General features: G+C 35.9%; 8 protein-coding genes, 10 long non-coding RNA genes and 1 other non-coding gene across 19 annotated transcripts, besides 2 other annotated features; 11 read left to right on the top strand and 8 right to left on the bottom strand.

The window, feature by feature from the left end:
- Positions 1–31: 31 nt before the first annotated feature.
- On the bottom strand, positions 32–278 carry SPOM_SPNCRNA.4225. Its single transcript, NR_193586.1, has one exon. It is a non-coding gene; the product is annotated as a non-coding RNA (long non-coding RNA).
- On the top strand, positions 196–1,925 carry noc202 (Noc2-Noc3 complex subunit). Its single transcript, NM_001020221.3, has one exon. The coding sequence runs from the start codon at positions 243–245 to the stop codon at positions 1,827–1,829; it is 1,587 nt and encodes a 528-aa protein (NP_594793.1). The 5' UTR covers positions 196–242; the 3' UTR covers positions 1,830–1,925.
- Positions 403–1,046, bottom strand: SPOM_SPNCRNA.4224. The gene has a single exon (NR_193585.1). It is a non-coding gene; the product is annotated as a non-coding RNA (long non-coding RNA).
- Positions 1,827–3,513, bottom strand: SPOM_SPAC1B3.08 (hypothetical protein). Its single transcript, NM_001020220.4, has one exon. It carries the CDS (start codon positions 3,379–3,381, stop codon positions 2,110–2,112), a length of 1,272 nt encoding a protein of 423 aa, NP_594792.1. The 5' UTR covers positions 3,382–3,513; the 3' UTR covers positions 1,827–2,109.
- Positions 2,708–3,097, top strand: SPOM_SPNCRNA.4223. Its single transcript, NR_193584.1, has one exon. It is a non-coding gene; the product is annotated as a non-coding RNA (long non-coding RNA).
- On the top strand, positions 3,207–3,446 carry SPOM_SPNCRNA.4222. Its single transcript, NR_193583.1, has one exon. It is a non-coding gene; the product is annotated as a non-coding RNA (long non-coding RNA).
- Positions 3,514–3,621: 108 nt separating the features above from the next.
- On the bottom strand, positions 3,622–3,879 carry coa3 (Cytochrome c oxidase assembly factor Coa3; the record flags this gene model as incomplete). Its single annotated transcript, NM_001356191.2, has 1 exon — positions 3,622–3,879. The coding sequence occupies exon 1, from the start codon at positions 3,829–3,831 to the stop codon at positions 3,622–3,624; it is 210 nt and encodes a 69-aa protein (NP_001343132.1). The 5' UTR covers positions 3,832–3,879.
- On the top strand, positions 3,666–3,902 carry SPOM_SPNCRNA.4221. Its single transcript, NR_193582.1, has one exon. It is a non-coding gene; the product is annotated as a non-coding RNA (long non-coding RNA).
- Positions 3,903–3,988: 86 nt separating this feature from the next.
- Positions 3,989–4,337: an LONG TERMINAL REPEAT.
- Positions 4,338–4,448: 111 nt separating this feature from the next.
- On the top strand, positions 4,449–5,694 carry vps28 (ESCRT I complex subunit Vps28). Its single transcript, NM_001020219.3, has one exon. It carries the CDS (start codon positions 4,621–4,623, stop codon positions 5,365–5,367), a length of 747 nt encoding a protein of 248 aa, NP_594791.1. The 5' UTR covers positions 4,449–4,620; the 3' UTR covers positions 5,368–5,694.
- Positions 5,695–6,084: 390 nt separating this feature from the next.
- Positions 6,085–6,436: an LONG TERMINAL REPEAT.
- A 607-nt stretch (positions 6,437–7,043) lies between these two features.
- SPOM_SPNCRNA.4220 lies at positions 7,044–8,335 on the bottom strand. The gene has a single exon (NR_193581.1). It is a non-coding gene; the product is annotated as a non-coding RNA (long non-coding RNA).
- SPOM_SPAC1B3.06C (UbiE family methyltransferase) lies at positions 7,072–8,302 on the top strand. Its single transcript, NM_001020218.3, has one exon. It carries the CDS (start codon positions 7,224–7,226, stop codon positions 8,058–8,060), a length of 837 nt encoding a protein of 278 aa, NP_594790.1. The 5' UTR covers positions 7,072–7,223; the 3' UTR covers positions 8,061–8,302.
- Positions 8,336–8,662: 327 nt separating the features above from the next.
- Positions 8,663–9,150, top strand: snR90. The gene is made up of 2 exons (NR_197149.1): positions 8,663–8,857; positions 9,044–9,150. It is a non-coding gene; the product is annotated as a box H/ACA small nucleolar RNA snR90 (small nucleolar RNA).
- not3 (CCR4-Not complex subunit Not3/5) lies at positions 9,045–11,486 on the bottom strand. The gene is made up of 4 exons (NM_001020217.3): positions 11,373–11,486; positions 11,289–11,326; positions 11,032–11,226; positions 9,045–10,975 (listed from the first exon to the last, which is right to left on the bottom strand). Exons 1-4 carry the CDS (start codon positions 11,392–11,394, stop codon positions 9,308–9,310), a joined length of 1,923 nt encoding a protein of 640 aa, NP_594789.2. The 5' UTR covers positions 11,395–11,486; the 3' UTR covers positions 9,045–9,307.
- SPOM_SPNCRNA.4219 lies at positions 11,184–11,651 on the top strand. The gene has a single exon (NR_193580.1). It is a non-coding gene; the product is annotated as a non-coding RNA (long non-coding RNA).
- A 102-nt stretch (positions 11,652–11,753) lies between these two features.
- On the top strand, positions 11,754–12,220 carry SPOM_SPNCRNA.4218. Its single transcript, NR_193579.1, has one exon. It is a non-coding gene; the product is annotated as a non-coding RNA (long non-coding RNA).
- On the bottom strand, positions 12,173–14,734 carry SPOM_SPNCRNA.1037. Its single transcript, NR_149879.1, has one exon. It is a non-coding gene; the product is annotated as a non-coding RNA (long non-coding RNA).
- On the top strand, positions 12,355–14,799 carry guf1 (GTPase GUF1). The gene is made up of 3 exons (NM_001020216.3): positions 12,355–13,041; positions 13,130–14,554; positions 14,706–14,799. Exons 1-3 carry the CDS (start codon positions 12,547–12,549, stop codon positions 14,742–14,744), a joined length of 1,959 nt encoding a protein of 652 aa, NP_594788.2. The 5' UTR covers positions 12,355–12,546; the 3' UTR covers positions 14,745–14,799.
- On the bottom strand, positions 14,755–16,490 carry SPOM_SPNCRNA.1036. The gene has a single exon (NR_149878.1). It is a non-coding gene; the product is annotated as a non-coding RNA (long non-coding RNA).
- On the top strand, positions 14,894–16,203 carry wis2 (cyclophilin family peptidyl-prolyl cis-trans isomerase Wis2). The gene has a single exon (NM_001020215.3). The coding sequence runs from the start codon at positions 15,042–15,044 to the stop codon at positions 16,110–16,112; it is 1,071 nt and encodes a 356-aa protein (NP_594787.1). The 5' UTR covers positions 14,894–15,041; the 3' UTR covers positions 16,113–16,203.
- Positions 16,491–16,492: the final 2 nt, after the last annotated feature.

Raw genomic sequence — 16,492 nt, 5'->3', positions numbered from 1 at the left:
ACAAGTGCCAATATAGCTATCGTTATATGCATGATCAGCTGCTTGAAGGAGCACATATTTTTAATCCTACAGTCAAAATATTCCAATTCACTTTTCAAATACCATAAAAGCTGCTAATTTTTGAGAAATCCTTGCACTGTTACCCGTGTTACTCAACCTGAATTTCTCACACATTTACAGCGAAGTGAATTTACTACTACGTTCATCTGCAATTGAACTGGTGTTTTTGTTTTCTCGGGGAAATGGGTAAAGCTTCCAAGGCTACAAAAAAGTTTACTAAAAACCACCTAAAAAATACTATCGAGCGGAGAAAGCAGTTAGCTCGTTCAAAAAAAGTTTACGGCACAAAAAATCGAAATTCACATACAAAAAATAAACTGGAAAGTGGAACAAATGATAACAATAAAAACAAAGAAGATCTTTCTAAACTATATTCAGATGTAACGACCTCTAATACATCGCATGAGAAAGACGGATCAGAAGATATTTCGGTTCTTAATGTAAACTCCAAGGGCGCTTCTTTAAATCAAGTTTCTACTCAAAAAAGACGGAGTGAAAAGGATTTACTTGCTGCTATTGCATATTGTCAGAAATTATCGGGGACCAATCAAGCAGATGCGTTGTGGAAAAATGTTGAAAAGGACTTAAAGGAGACTTTGGACAACGTGGATTTTGACGCTAGGTCAAAGATTCTTCAGGACCTTCGTTTAGAGTATGCCGAGATTTTATTAACAAAATTTAATTTTGAGAAAAAGGGATATCAAAATTTGTCTTCGGCCCTTGATACTATACTTCACATAAAAAAATTTTCTAAATTTCCCAATGGTCTGGTTACACAGCTATGTAATATTTTTGTTAATCATTCTAAAGCTCGGGAAGATATTCAAAAAGCAGTTAATCATATTTGCAAAATTGATTCGTCGTTGAGTGTGGCAGTTTTTCAAGTATTTTACTCGCCTTTGTTGGACTTTTTTAAGTCTTCTCCCAGTGAAGTTAACGATTTCGATACCCTTGAAGAGCTTCAACTGTTCTTGATTGAACTTCTTTCTCTTAACTCACGGTTTTATCAAAAAATTGCCTTCGCTTATCTCTCCCAATTGGATGCTCATTTGAAGCGCTGCTTGAAGGAGTCTGAAAGCAGTGATGCATACAAATTAATATACAATTGGCAATTTACGCTTTCGCTGAGATTTTGGTTACATGTTATATCATTTTTATGGAATGATTATGAATCAATCTCCAAAGAAATTTCTCCAATCGCCATAAACCTGACGCTGGATTGCATTCGTTTAATTCCTACGGAGCAATATTACCCATTACGTCTCCATCTTTTAAAGTCACTTGTTAATATTTGCAGATCTACCCGCCTTTACATCCCCCTGTCTTCTCAGTTTTTAGAAATGATCCCATTTGTTCTTAGGAGATCGAGTCCTTTGTCTGATGATAAGGAAGTAATGTATAACTTTGACATGTATTCTACTCTTCATGTGCCTAAAGAATGTTTGTTGTCAAAATCTTATCGTAACAATGTCAGAAAAGAAGTCATTTTGCTAATGACTGAATATTTTGCCATATTTTCCAATTCAATTGCCTTTCCAGAGCTCTCTGCTCCCATAATCGCACAACTTCGTGGACTGGTAAATGAATCCGCACCGGGGAAGCATGTTTTAACATTCTTGAACAAACTTGAAAGCACTTTTTCTTTTGTTGAAAGCAGAAGGATGAACGTAGATTTTACTCTCAATGACACATCTCAAGTAGAAGCTTTCGAGAAGGACTTGGATTGGAGGTCTACTCCAATGGGTAAACTAGTCAGTGATACTACCTAAGAAGGTTCTTTAAATTGACTTTAAAAAAATTTTTATTGTACAAACGAAAAAAGTAAACACTTTTGTCTGGTGGAGATTAAGGATATAAATAAGCATTGTATATCTACATGATTTTCAGTTAACTTACTATAGAGATCAAAAACGGACGAATTAATTAAATTAATAAACGTTCTAATCATTCATAAGATTAGTAATAGAGTTTAAAAATAGCGTAAACGCTGTAGTTTTAAATTTTTTGCCGCATCGACAAATCTTAACGTATTTTTCATAATGGACATAACTAGGTAGAGACATTTTTGGGAAACGGATCCTTGGCGGACAAAACCACAGTTTCGAAGTTACGAGATATATATCCTCTCATGTATCCTTTGCTAATCATATTGGCCAAAATAGCTTCTACATGCAGTTTGGGTAAATCAGTACCGGCAACTTGAAGGGCTATCTGAAATACAGAAACAGGTAAACGAGTAGATTTCCCACAGATGATCCAAGTCTTACGAAAAAGATTTCGAATACACAAATCTCTTGTGCCCTCTAGGGTGAGGTAAATTTTGGTTTTTGCAAGCAAGGTTTCGTTTTTTTGCAAACATTTTCCAAATTCACCTAAATTACCGGATTTTAGTGCTCTAGTCAAAGGAATATAGACAGAAGCCAGATTGGGAAATTTAGAGAGTAAATTTTTTGTGGGTAGCTGATGATTTACTAAAATGCGAGTTGGAATCCAATACGAAAGAATTAATTCCAAGTTGCGATTGTAACCTTTGTGACATAAGGAAAAGGCAATCTCTAGCTCAGCTGAGGCATTTTTGTAATTTTGGTTTAAAAAGGCAACAATTCCAAGGTAATAATGAAAAATTACGACGTGAGACTTAGGGAAAAGGGAAATGTCAGGAAGTTCCACAACTTTCATGGCACGCAGAACATTGTTGGTCAAATGCACACAATCTAGTCTTAAGTAAAGTTTAAACAACAAACCCATAATATAATAAGCTCCCCATTTACGTGACGTCGACAGAGGAGCTCGATCATTGATACAGATGGTAAATGCACGATTAATCAGCCTAGCGGTTGCTTCAAGTTGTTCATTTTCTTCCGACTCATCAACCGAAATTACTTTCAACTGCTGTTTGCGGCGAAGCATTGCATTATGTGCATTGATAGCCAAAAATCGTAGATCCTTACATACTATAAACAATACTGGTAAATGAACACCGGTACATCTGCCGGATGAGAATTCACGATATAGATGCTGTGCGAGTTCAGTCTGTTGTTTAAAGGCGGCTGCAGGATCATGGTCACGAACTAAGTACAGCAAAACTTGTAAATGCAAAAGTACAATGTCTGTCCAGTTTTTTGAAATTGATCTTTCTACAGTAAGTTTCAAAACATCGTCAGACGAATATGTTCCAGGAATATCAAAGTTCAGCACTGAGGTTAGCGTTTTCCCCCAAGGAATTGATAAATTTTTCGCTAGTAGGACACTATTAGATCGCGCAACAGCTGAATTAATGGTTGAGAAATAAACGTTTAAAGGTAAAGGCCTCTCACTCATAGTTGTCATAAATCAGAAGCGCCCTTTAAGCAGGTCGGTACCAAAAAAAAGGAAGGGAAAGGGAAGATGTAAAAATCGGGCTTTAAAGGGTCCACAAGCACCGTTTGTGTTTTCGCCAGTGTGCTCTGTCTCAATACCAACGACACCGTCGTGTGCGCGCTCTTGAACGCTGCCCACGAGAGGTAACGATGTCACTTGTACTAGCAAAAGCCAAAAATGGGTGAATCAAGATGAACACTTTCAATTCTTTTTTGAGAGATCTCGATCCTCCGCAATTTTTTTTTCCAATTCAGGAGTCATTACTACGTCTTCAAAAGTATCTTCGTGAACTCGGTAGACCGAATATGCAAAGGTCGCGAAGGCAAACGCGCCAAGACCTAGGGCCGTAATCAAATTAGCCCTGCGAAATGGTTTTCTTGCATTTTCAAAAGCTTGATTACCCTGGTTCATAATATAATGGTTCAGAAAAGCAACCTAGTCGTACTGAAATGTGCTTTGTAAAGGGAAACTAATAATTATGTCAATGCGATCACATTTGTTCAATGGCTGCGTTAAGCAACGATATACAAATATCACATTGTTGCGAAATTCTTAGAGACAACTTTAATGTAAGCTACGCAGTTTGGTATCTGATTTAAGGATACGTAGAACTGCGGTGAGTTTTCCTTGTGATCTATTATATTACAATACACAGGTTGTATAAGTAGCAACTGAGTATAGGTATTGTATTAACTGGGTTATAATGTTACCTATCACTAATATAGCTCATAACTGAACTGAGGAACGAGGTTCAGCAGTAGCTCTATTTATAGTATTCAGATAATATTGATCTTAATAGATTATCATTAAGATCAATCTCCATATCGTATCATACATGGTACGATATATAATTAGAACATGTGACATATAGTGATACTCAACGTAGTGTATTATAGCGTAGTGTAGTATTGCTGACATTTAATAGCGATTTGCACCAGTACGTTAACTTGGCTAATTGTTGGATAGAGAAGTGCAATATTTGATGCATTATGTGTTTTCAAAATGAGAACGATGGACGACTGTGCGACAGTGTGAAACATCTAGCTCTCAATTTATTCCAATGTAATAAGTCATTCATTACATTGATTTATAATTGATTTTTTCCCAATTGTAATTAATTAATTATATATTCGAAGCTAGTTTATAACTTTGAAAGATTGAAGGACAATTAGACATCTGTTTCTTCAGTTTATTAATGCTATGACTGAATACTACGATCTGAACCTTTTAGAAAAGGAAACTTCAGAAGAAAACAATTTTCATACTAAAAATCAACAGGTACGTGAAGATTTAAGTATTCTTTACAGTATTTTGGTGGCATTAGAGCAATTGGAGAAAGCTTTTACGAAAGACGCCGTGTCTACTTCTGATTTCAATTCTACCTGTGAACTTTTGATACAACAATGGGAGTCTTGCTTTAGTGACGAAAGAGTTACTCAGGCTTTTGGCTCATTTGAAGACTTCTGTTCAAAGTATCGACTGCAATGCCCAAGAGCAATCAAGAGAATTCAAGAGGGGATATCGGACGAAAGATCTCAGTCCAATTCCACCTTTTCCAATGCAATATCTACAACTGCAGAACCTTCAATTGCTATGAATGATACTACTCCACAAACTGTTAATCCAACAAAGGCTCCATCCAACCCATCTGCTTCCATTGCGAAATCAATTGCCGGTTTGGTACAAAATTTCATTACTACTCTAGATGCCATTAGACTTAACTTTATTGCCAAAGACCAGCTACATCCTTTGTTGTCGGAATTGATTGTAAGCATGGATGATTTAACGGAGAGCCTAAAAATACAAGTTTCGTGTCGAAACAAGTTGGTTCAATGGTTGATAAAAATCAATAATATGAATATCACTGACCAGTTGAATGACGTGGAAAAGAGAGAACTGCTATATGATTTGGAACAAGCCTACGCAGAGTGCTATAGCTTGTTATGATTTTAAAATTCGTATTGCTAATGTTAACTCTTCTAGCGATGACACGGAATACCCAACTAATGATTTGGTTTAATTTATAGAATACACACTTGAAGCCGCTTATTTTCTGCCCTATGGAATGTTAAGAGCGTTTCTTAAACCTTGTAAAATAGCTCAGGAAGGAATGATTTATTAAATTAATTAATTAAAGTCTATTATTTCAGAGATATTTGAATTCATGCACTGTTTATCCTTTAAGTATCCGATAGACAGTAAACTAGCTGATGGGTCATTAGCTCTCATTCAAATTGAATAGGTGAAAACAAGGGATGCTTCAGTCTCTTTCTATGTAGATCATCCTGCTTTGAGATTCAAGTAATTTGTAGCTTTTAATTTGGCAAGAATACAAAGAGAGCTTAATTTTGGCCCTTTTTACTGACACAATTACAGAATTTCAATTGCTTAAGCACTGTACCAAGTGATGTACAAATTCATTTCAAAACATCACCCGACTTGAAAAAATTGAATGTTATTCTAGATAAATTAATAGAAAAGAAATAAGTTAAAACTTGAAAGTTTGGAGAAAGTATTAAACTATATCGCTTAGCTGAAACCTGAATATACAGTGCACTGACTTGGCATGTTTACAATTAGAAATAAATTATTTCCTACGTAGTCCGTAATCTACTTTTACGATGAACTATCTCGAGACAGTATATAATGCTATTTAGGTTTGTATGTTAGCTACGCAGTTTGATATCTGTTTTAACGATAAATAGAACTGTGGTGAGTTTTACTTGCGATCTACAATGTAGCGGTATGCGGTATGTTAACTAACAATGTATATTTATTGTTATAAGAAGTCTGTTAGTATCGGTCACCGAGATAGCTCATAACTGAACTGAGGAACAAGGTTCAGTTGTAACTCTATTTATAATATTTCTAAATAGTTGTTATCAACGGGTATTTATGTATATAGACGGATAGTTACCCGTGATTATCAATAAACGGATCTTAGCTAGTATTCCAACATATGATCTATAGTGATACGCAACGTAGTATATCATAGCGTAGTGTAGTATTGCTGACATTGTATATCACGAGCATTTTGTAACTGTAAATTGTTTTTAATACGTTAAAAATTCTGTAGGTTATAATAACTACTCTTGAATGTTTCTAATTAATAAGTTGACTTTCATATATCGGTTGCACAATGTGTTTGCAGAGTGTGTTGTGGTAATGCTCAATCTTCACTTCGCAATTCACAACAGAAGATCAGAGGCGATTGACGATGGACTTATAATGATAGCATAGTCTTAAGATGCTTAGATTGTATGATTGAAAATAGAGTTAGAATGTTTTAATTTTAATTTTTTTTTTGGCATTAAAAATGTTTCGAGAATTTGGTAAGCATCAAGTTCCTTGTAATATTTATTGTTATAAATAGGTAGTGCTTATAATTATTACTATATGCAGTGTTTGATATTTTAAGCAATTCTGCAGCGTAGTTTTTAAATGAATAGTGGAACATGATTTAGGTAAGATTCATGCGCAATGCTATAAAAAAGGATAATGACACAGCCTTGCATGGCTCTAAAAGCATTTAATGCGTGAAAACATACTCAGCGGTCTAATATAATTATTCTTTTGAGGCGTAAGTCTAGAATTTGTTACTTGGAAGCCATCTATATCCATTTAGTCTATCACGATATATCTTATACATCTACTCTTTACCTCCAACTGCTAAGAACATTAAAAAAGTTGCTAACTTAAAGTAGCAAACTGCTAAGGTAATAAGGAGACACTTAACTTTTCTTTTTCTTAATAATCTACTGTCGATTACTCTTTCGCTCTCCTTTATATAGCAAGAAAGAGATATGTCTAAGCCGACGGATCAATTGTACTATGCCAACGGTGTTGATTCATATATTGCTGAAACACATGCTTGGAGAACTCCAGAGACGTGTTCGACATATATGCTAAAATATGTTAAGAAAACAGATCGTATTTTGGACGTTGGATGTGGACCTGGCACTATTACAGTGGGATTCCCCAAGTATGTTCCTGAAGGTGAAGTAATTGGCGTTGAGCCATCTCAAGAATTGCTTGACAAGGCCGAAGAAGCACTTAGAAAGGAAGAAACGCTCAAGAAAGAAAAAATTAATAACTGTTCATTCCGCTTGGGCAGCATCTACAAGTTACCATTTCCAGATAATACGTTTGACATTGTGAATACGCACCAAGTTCTAGTTCATTTGCAAGATCCGGTTGCTGCTTTAGTAGAATTGAAACGAGTAACAAAGCCTGGTGGATATGTTTGTTGTAAAGAAGCAGATTTACTTTCTGCATGTGTTTATCCTAAAGAATACGAACATGATTTACTATTACAATCCCAAGCACGAATAAATTTGCATGGGACTAATCCAACTGCTGGTAGAAGCTTACGAGGATGGGCAATTGATGCCAAATATGTTGCAGAAAACATTCATTCTTCTGCTTCAACCTGGTGTTTTGCAGACGAAGAAACTAGAAAGTGGGTAAGCAGATTGTTTATCCAACGTGTCTTACATTCAAATGAGCGTCTTGACGATGATGATGCAAAGGATCAAAGCTTAAGGAAGCGAGTTGCTGAAGCTTGGCAACGTTGGAAGGAGGATTCCCGTGGCTGCTTCTTTATGACCGATGGACAAATCGTATATAAAAAAGAGGAATAGACTTCCACATAATTATTTTAACGAGAAAAAAAAGTATATTCTTTAAATTTACACCCACCATAACATTTCCAACCAGCATGGATATACAAAAAGATAATAAACCCTTTGCTTAACAATGTATGTGTCGCATCTTTTGTGCAATTAGAAAAAGAAGAAAAAAATTGCTTTTCATGAAACACCTATAATCCCATAAGATAAATAGCCAATTTTACTTTAATAGAATACATTATTTGAACATATAATCATTGAGTATTTAGCCTAGTAATTTACAAAACTTATTACTTTTTATCGAGTGCTGGCAACAGTTTATAAACAAAGCTTGTTACTTATGTTATCTTTAGACGCAGCAGCGTAGAGTAAAAGCTTGTGACTGCTTCATTAATTAATGTATATATATTGACAGCAATTATGTTGAGCGACAAACTATTGCTAAGCATGTCTTTACCGATGTGATATTATAAATTATTGAGGTTGTTTTTTATTCTGACATAGTTTTTCAATAAAACATTTTTGCTCGATAACGCTTAAACTTTTTTGGGTTCCATCCTTGTTAAATCAAATTTTTTAGTTCTCTTCAAAAAACCAGTTGTTTTAAAAAGAAGTTTGCACTATTAATCAGAAATAGTTCACAGTTTATGAGCGTATTTCCTTCATGCAGTGCATAGAATAATGTTTTCATACTCACTTTACCCTCAGGTGCTTCAAACTAACTTAGTTTGATTTTTCGTTGCCTGCGGGCCATACATGTATGATATATTTCATTTTTCCTTTTCTCATTTGTATTTGACATTTGAATGGTAAGTCTTTTGATTTGGACTACGTATTGAATGATGATGAACAATATGCTGGCACCCGTCTCATCTCTTCGTTATTGTCGAAAGAAATGATGATTATTTTGCTGGACACCAAATACGCTGGGGTCCCTGATTTCAATATTTAGTTTAAACATTGTTTTTTTTTACTGTTTACTAACATCAACTTAGATTCTATTTATGCATTGAATTTATTAGTTTTTTGTATCTTCAAATTACCAATTTCTTTTTTTTTATAGCTTTTTCTATTTGTAATACAGTTTCACTTTATCAACACATTCGGTTAAAAAGTTCATTTCGTATATTGCCCTTGTGACATTGTAATGTGTGTTCCCAAGATGCCCGGCATGCTCGATTAATGATTATCTAACTATAAATAACAATTGAAAACAATGCTTAAGTAGTACCTAAAATACAAGCGTTGAGCTGTTCAAATTATCGTGTCCAGTCGTCATCGTCTTCTAGGTACTGATATGTAAACCGGAAATCTGCTTTTTTTCTCTGCACCCAATCTCCCTCAAAATCAAAGTATCGATAACTACCACTTTCAAATTCATCTGTGATCATCTTTGGCTCTTCATGGCGCTGGAACCACGTGGTGTATTTTTTGTGAAATCTCCAGCTTTGCTTTTTCAATTCCTGACCAGCAATATACTGTTGATAAGTCCCAGGTCGATAATAAAACATATAAAACAAAGTATCAGGATCAACAAGCTCAGTCATTTCAGAAGAGTCAAATAAAGGGAGTGGTTGCTGCGGGTAATAATGAGGAACAGGATAAGGATCTTTAGGAATATAATATTGCGGTTTGGCAGCATCTGTAGCATCCGGAACGTACACGCAACTAATGTTAAGGGCCTCGGTTAGCTTTTCTTTGTCAATCGCTCCTTTGTGCTGCTCCTTGGAAGTATTTAGGGCGTTAACTAAATCCTTGAGATAGTCTGGCGATGATACTGGCACATCAGCATTTTCCTCTTTCGTAGGCTTAACATTTGTTTCTGTAGTTGCGCTACTTTGAGAGACAGATCGAACGGGTTGCGTTTGCATTTTTGGAGAGGCTGTGTGGCCCAAACTATCCCATTTAGATTGAATTACTGTAGAATTTAAACGAGGAGAGTTTGGGGTTTCAGGCCGAACTTGTTGCATAATATAATGGTGACTGGGAGATTCCTTCGCCAGCGCTGCAGCCGCTGCCGCTGCAGCAGAAGCATATCTCATCTCAACTTTGGGAGCAGTATGCGTTGCATTTGGAGTCTCGGGAGAAGCAACTTTCGAATTGGAGACACTTAGCGGAGTAGAAGGGTTCTGAATAAGCGTTGGTTTTGTAATATTGGTGACTGCAGAGGTAGAAGCCGAAGGGTTGGTTGTTTGAACTTCAGATTGCATGTTTTCATTATTGGAAATAGCACCATCCTTTTGGGTTTCAGCCTGATTCTCCTCTTCATCATCTTCTTGGTCATTAGTCGCCAACTCTTTATCAGCATCAAGACTTTCTTTTTCTGCAATGTCTTGTACGGAAGCATCTGCAGAAACTTTTTCTTCAGCTTCTGCTTTATCCTGAAGCAAATTTTCCGAAGAACTGGAAGAGGATGCAGAAGGAGAAGGGGAATGAGAAGAAGATGAGGAACGACCGGACCTCTCTGCATCATAAGAGGCGGAGGCTTCATCTAGATTAAGCTCGTCATAGAGGTTTTCGTCTTCAGCAAAATCTTCTGATTGACTACACTCTACATAATACATTATATCTTCTTGAATATCATTCACGGCCTCTGGAGAAATTTGGGAGTTTTCCAGTCTCCTCATGATAAGTTCGAGTTTGTCTTGATGCCATTTGTGTCGCTCAATTCGAGATTCCAATTCTGACAAGTGCGAAAGTTTAGATAAATCTTTTTTACCTCTTTTAAATGTAGCTTTTAAACTTTCCGCCTCTGCTTCGATCAATTCTGCTTGCCGTTCTAGTTCTTCTACAGCATTGGAAATCCACTGAATAGTATCTTGCTTTTCTTTTTCCTTAGGATCCAACTTGGAAGCGATGCTAAGGCCCTCTTTACTGAAAGCTTTTATCTTCATCTCTCGCTCAACAGCTTTAAATTCCTCCATTTTCTAATGCATAGATATGTTAGTTAAAGAGCTTGTTTGCATCTAATTACAGTACATACAGCTTCAATAAGCCGCCTGTTCTCTAACAAGGCCTTTTTATCTTTGATATCATTGCTGCTAGCCCAAGTCTTAATCTGGTCACGAAGACGTTGTAGTTTTTTAATTTGAGTCTTCAAATCACCCTCTAGTTTCTCTTTTTGAGAGACGCTATTACTGGCGCTTAGCTTTTCGTAAACCTCGTCAAAAATCGCAATCTTTTCCAAATGTAAGTAAAATGCAATCATAATTAAAAGCAATTTATTGCCGAATTCATTACCCCATCAGTCACTTTTTTAAAGGTCTTCTCAATTTCCACTAAACCAGTTAATGTCAAATTTTCGTGACATATCATCTTCTTTACCTTGCAACTTTCGCGCCGACATTTTGACTAATTATACTTCCCAAAATTCAGGTAAATTACAACCACCTAATGTTTATACTCATGTAACCCAACTTTGTTGGAGTTGGTAAAAGTAGTCTTGTTACCAAAGATCTCTCCTAAGTTATTAAAGCTAAGGTGTGCCGGTTGCACGAGTGCTATTATGTGGGTGACAAAGAAGGAGGTAACAGTTTCACAATGTATGTAGGGATATGAGGATGGTAGTATTTGAAAGAAAATAATAGTTTACAATCATTTCTTTTATTTGAATTACTTTTATCATCATCTTATTGCTGAGTTTAAAATCTACATCAAAATTCAAGCGATAGTTCTAACTAATAATTGTGAATATATATATATATATATATAGGTACCACTCGAAATATTCCATGTTAATTCTTCAAAGCAAGCACTGTCAATTCTTACAAAGTAAAGAAATTTTTAACAATGTCAATTGGTACTTTTTGAGGTTGAAACAGCTTCAAAACTGGTGTATTAATGGTTATGTTTATATTTGATTTCAGCCAGTTGAAAAGCGTTTATGGATGTGAAATCAACTAACCAAGATTTTATTTTTCAGTATAGAGTATTGAAGGCTCAAATTTTTTCAATTTCTTTTCTGACAGTAGTTCCGATTGTATGAATTGACTCTTTTCGCTGCAAAAGTAACTCACAAACCAAAGTGTAGTGTCAACTTTTAAAATTACAGAATTAAGTCTCTTTCTATCAACTTTTCTTCATTTTTCCTTTTTTTTACAAATGTTTGACAAGCTGATTTTAAGGGTAAATATTATAGAAACAATTAAGAATCATTCTGCATTTATTGAATAGAATAGTTTTAAGACATAAAATTTTTTCTGAATTTTTTTAATTTGCCCCTCTTTTGAGCTATATCTAGTATTTTTGCGATTCTCGTCTTCCATTTTTTTTCTTTATCTTGAGTTCACTCAGTATAAAAAAAGTTAGCAATTGAGCAGCCCTCGTATTTGCAACTTGGACCATCTACCTACTGAGGTTTATTTATTTTTTTATTCCGTATAAACATTTAAAAAAGGGTTAGCTCATCTAGGTGCCTGAATTTATGCTATTGTAATTAGTTAATGAATTTAACGTATACTTTATTGAATAACCTTGAACAAAGATTTTTTTGGTGTTCATGAGTATTTTTAGGCTCTCTAGAACATTTAGTTTAGAGACTTGTTTAAAGAGTTCATCGTTCAAAATAAGATGGCGCTTCTTCTCTGTTTCTTATGCCTCAAGAAAGCTAGCATCCGAGGATAACAAGCCTTCCATTCAAGAAGTTGTTAGAGGAATTCCACAAAATAGAGTTCGAAACTGGGCTGTGATTGCTCATATCGACCATGGGAAATCAACGCTGAGTGACTGCATACTAAAACTCACCGGTGTCATTAATGAACATAACTTTAGAAATCAATTTTTGGATAAGTTGGAAGTAGAAAGGCGAAGAGGAATAACAGTTAAGGCGCAGACCTGCAGCATGATTTACTATTATCATGGACAATCATATTTACTAAATTTAATCGATACGCCCGGGCATGTTGACTTTCGTGCCGAAGTCATGCATAGTTTGGCCGCTTGTGAAGGATGTATCTTATTAGTTGATGCCTCTCAAGGCATACAAGCACAAACTGTATGAAATATGAGGTTCGATGATGAGCAAAGCAACATCAAATAACCTAGGTATCAATATATTAACTCTAAGCTAACGTATTATTTAGTTGTCAAATTTTTATATGGCATTTTCCCAAAACTTGGTCATAATTCCAGTTCTGAACAAGGTTGATTTGCCAACTGCGGATGTGGATAGAACTTTGATTCAAGTTCAGCAAACTTTTGATATCCCTATGTCCAAGCCCATCCTAGTCTCTTCTAAAACGGGAAAAAATGTCGAACAAATTCTACCGGAAATCATACAAAAAATTCCTCCTCCCAAGGGGTCAGAAAATGCTCCGTTACGCTGCCTGTTGATAGACAGTTGGTACAATAGCTACCAGGGAGTTATAGGATTGGTGCGAATTATGGAGGGCTTTATAAAAAAAGGAGGAAAGGTGATGAGTGTAAACACAGGTAGAAAGTATGAAGTACAACAAGTTGGAATTATGTATCCTGACATGACCGAAGTTTCGCGTCTTCGAGCAGGACAAGTTGGTTATATTATCTGGAATATGAAAAATATTGATGAAGCAATTGTCGGGGATACATATTCAACCATCGGATCTAATGTTGAAGCATTACCTGGTTTCTCTATTCCCCAATCAATGGTTTATGTTGGCGCCTTTCCTTTGGATGGCTCGGATTACGAGAGACTAAATGATAACATCGAACAATTGGCCCTTAATGATCGTGCTATTAATGTACAAAAAGAAAACTCGTCTGCTCTTGGGATGGGATGGCGTTTAGGTTTTCTTGGAACGTTGCATCTTTCTGTCTTTATTGACAGATTAAAGGATGAATATGGAAAGGAATTATTAATCACTTCTCCCACAGTACCGTATCGCATAAAATATAAAAATGGAAGGGAAGAAGTAATATCGAATCCTAATCTATTTCCAACAAATCATCAAGGTATATCTGAGCTTTTAGAGCCCACCGTCGATGCAACAATTATAACACCGAGCGAGTACCTAGGAGATGTTATCAAGTTGTGTGAATCTTGTCGAGGACTCCAAAAGGACTGCACTTATATGTCCGAATCGCGATGCATGATAAAATATCAATTACCTCTTGCTCACCTGGTTGAAGATTTCTTTGGTCGATTAAAAGGGACAACAAGTGGTTTCGCTACCTTAGATTATGAAGAATCGGATTACGTTCCTGCTGATTTGGTGCGACTATCAATTTTTATGAGTGGAAAATCTGTAGATGCTCTTTGTTCTATAGTGCATCGCTCGCTTGCACTTCAGCGAGGCCGTGAATGGATTCAACGGTTGAAGCCGTTAGTTCCTAAACAACTATATGAAGTAATACTTCAAGCTGTCATCGACAACCGAGTAGTCGCCAGGGAGTCTATCTCGGCTCTTCGAAAAAATGTCACAGCAAAATGCTACGGGGGAGATGTAACAAGGAAGCAAAAGCTACTTAATAAGCAAAAGGAAGGGAAAAAGAGATTGAAGTCAGTTGGAAATGTTTCAATTGACAAATCGGTAAGTAATTACATTGCCTGAAGACTTCATCGAAATATGTTTTAAAACTATTAGGAAACACAATTTTGTGTTTTAAAATTTAAATACATTGTTGACTTCACTCAACAGCACTTATATTTCTTTATAGTCCGTGTGTGCTAACTTAAATCAGGTATTTTATGAATTTTTAACGAAGAAGCAATCTAATTGAAAAAAGTATAAATATTTTTTGGTCTAATAAAAAGTCAAATTTTCTTCTGCTAGCATTTTTTTAATACAGTATGTTTCTAGAAGTTTCGTAGAAAATCTCTTCGCAGTAGGTTGCAAATATAAATCACCACCTTTTTAATAACTAAAACTAAATAGTTTGCACAGATCTGTATATTTCGTCTGCGTAAAATCGCTATTCATTCTTCTTCTTAAAGCAACTTTGTGGTGTGAATACACTGAGGAGACTGGCAGTGAAATATCATTACTTAAAAACGATCATTGTTTTTTTTTGCACGAAATGAGTACTTACGCCTATTTTAAAATTAGCATTGATGGTAAAATTCAACCAACAATCTACTTTGAACTTTTCGACAACGTAGTTCCCAAAACTGTCAAAAACTTTGCTTCGTTGTGTAATGGGTTTGAGAAGGATGGCCGTTGTTTAACCTACAAAGGTTCAAGGTTCCATCGAGTAATTAAGAACTTTATGCTTCAAGGTGGTGACTTTACTCGTGGTAATGGAACGGGTGGAGAAAGCATCTACGGCGAGAAGTTTGAGGACGAGAACTTTGAGCTCAAGCATGATAAGCCTTTCTTGCTTTCCATGGCCAATGCCGGCCCTAATACCAATGGATCTCAGTTCTTCATTACTACTGTTCCCACCCCTCATTTGGATGGAAAGCATGTTGTTTTTGGCAAGGTAATTCAAGGAAAATCTACTGTTCGTACCATTGAAAATTTGGAGACCAAAAATGACGATCCGGTTGTACCTGTTGTTATTGAAGAATGTGGAACTTGCACAAAGGATCAGATTGAGGCACCAAAGCCAGACGTTACTGGTGATTCTCTGGAAGAATTTCCTGATGATTACGAGGGTGATAAGTCCGAGACTGCCATTTTCAAAATTGCTAGCGACTTAAAGGGAATTGCTAACAAGCAATTTGCTCAGCAAAATTTGGATACAGCCGTTGCCAAATGGCAAAAAGCTTTGCGCTACCTAATGGAATACCCTGTTCCCAACGATGACTCTAAGGAATCCCCTGATTTCTGGAAAGAGTATAATGCTTTACGATACAGCATATACGCAAACCTTGCCCTTGTAGCTTTGAAGCAGAACAAACCTCAGGAAGCTATTCGAAACGCCAACATTGTAATTGAGGCCAGTAACTCTACTGAGTTAGAGAAACAGAAAGCATACTATCGTTTGGGTTGTGCTCAAGGTCTCTTGAAGAATTTTGAAGAATCAGAGAAAGCACTTGCTAAGGCTGGTAACGATCCTGCAATTTCAAAGAAGCTTGCAGAAATTCGTCAAAAGAAAAAAGATTATAAGAAGCGCCAACAAAAGGCCTATGCTAAGATGTTTCAGTAATTCCAAATTAATCGGCGTCACGTGAATGCTGAGAAGTCAATTATGTTTTACGTTAATTTCTAGTTAGTCAATGAGAGTTTTATCGCATTTACAAAATAACCATAGAAGGTCAACTACGTTGCGAGAAAGAGTGCAAGATTTACTTATGGAGGATCTGGCTTCGTTTGTAAGACTGGTATGCCTACGTTTGCGTTTCATACAGCAAAGTATCATCATGAATAGAAAGAACTCTAGAAACAAATGTGCATCAGTAAACTCAATAAGAATATCATATTTAAACATTTAATTCATTAAAATTAAATAAGACCGTCTCTTACCAAGTGTCGAAATTACATGAGTTTCCGCATTACCCTTCCTAAGGATGAGAGTGCTAATGTGAA

Source organism: Schizosaccharomyces pombe (genome assembly GCF_000002945.2).
Source record: "Schizosaccharomyces pombe strain 972h- genome assembly, chromosome: I".
NCBI classification, from domain to species: Eukaryota; Fungi; Ascomycota; class Schizosaccharomycetes; order Schizosaccharomycetales; family Schizosaccharomycetaceae; genus Schizosaccharomyces; species Schizosaccharomyces pombe.
The sequence above is the reverse complement of the archived record's forward strand: the minus strand, read 5'-3'. Positions and strand labels throughout refer to the sequence as shown.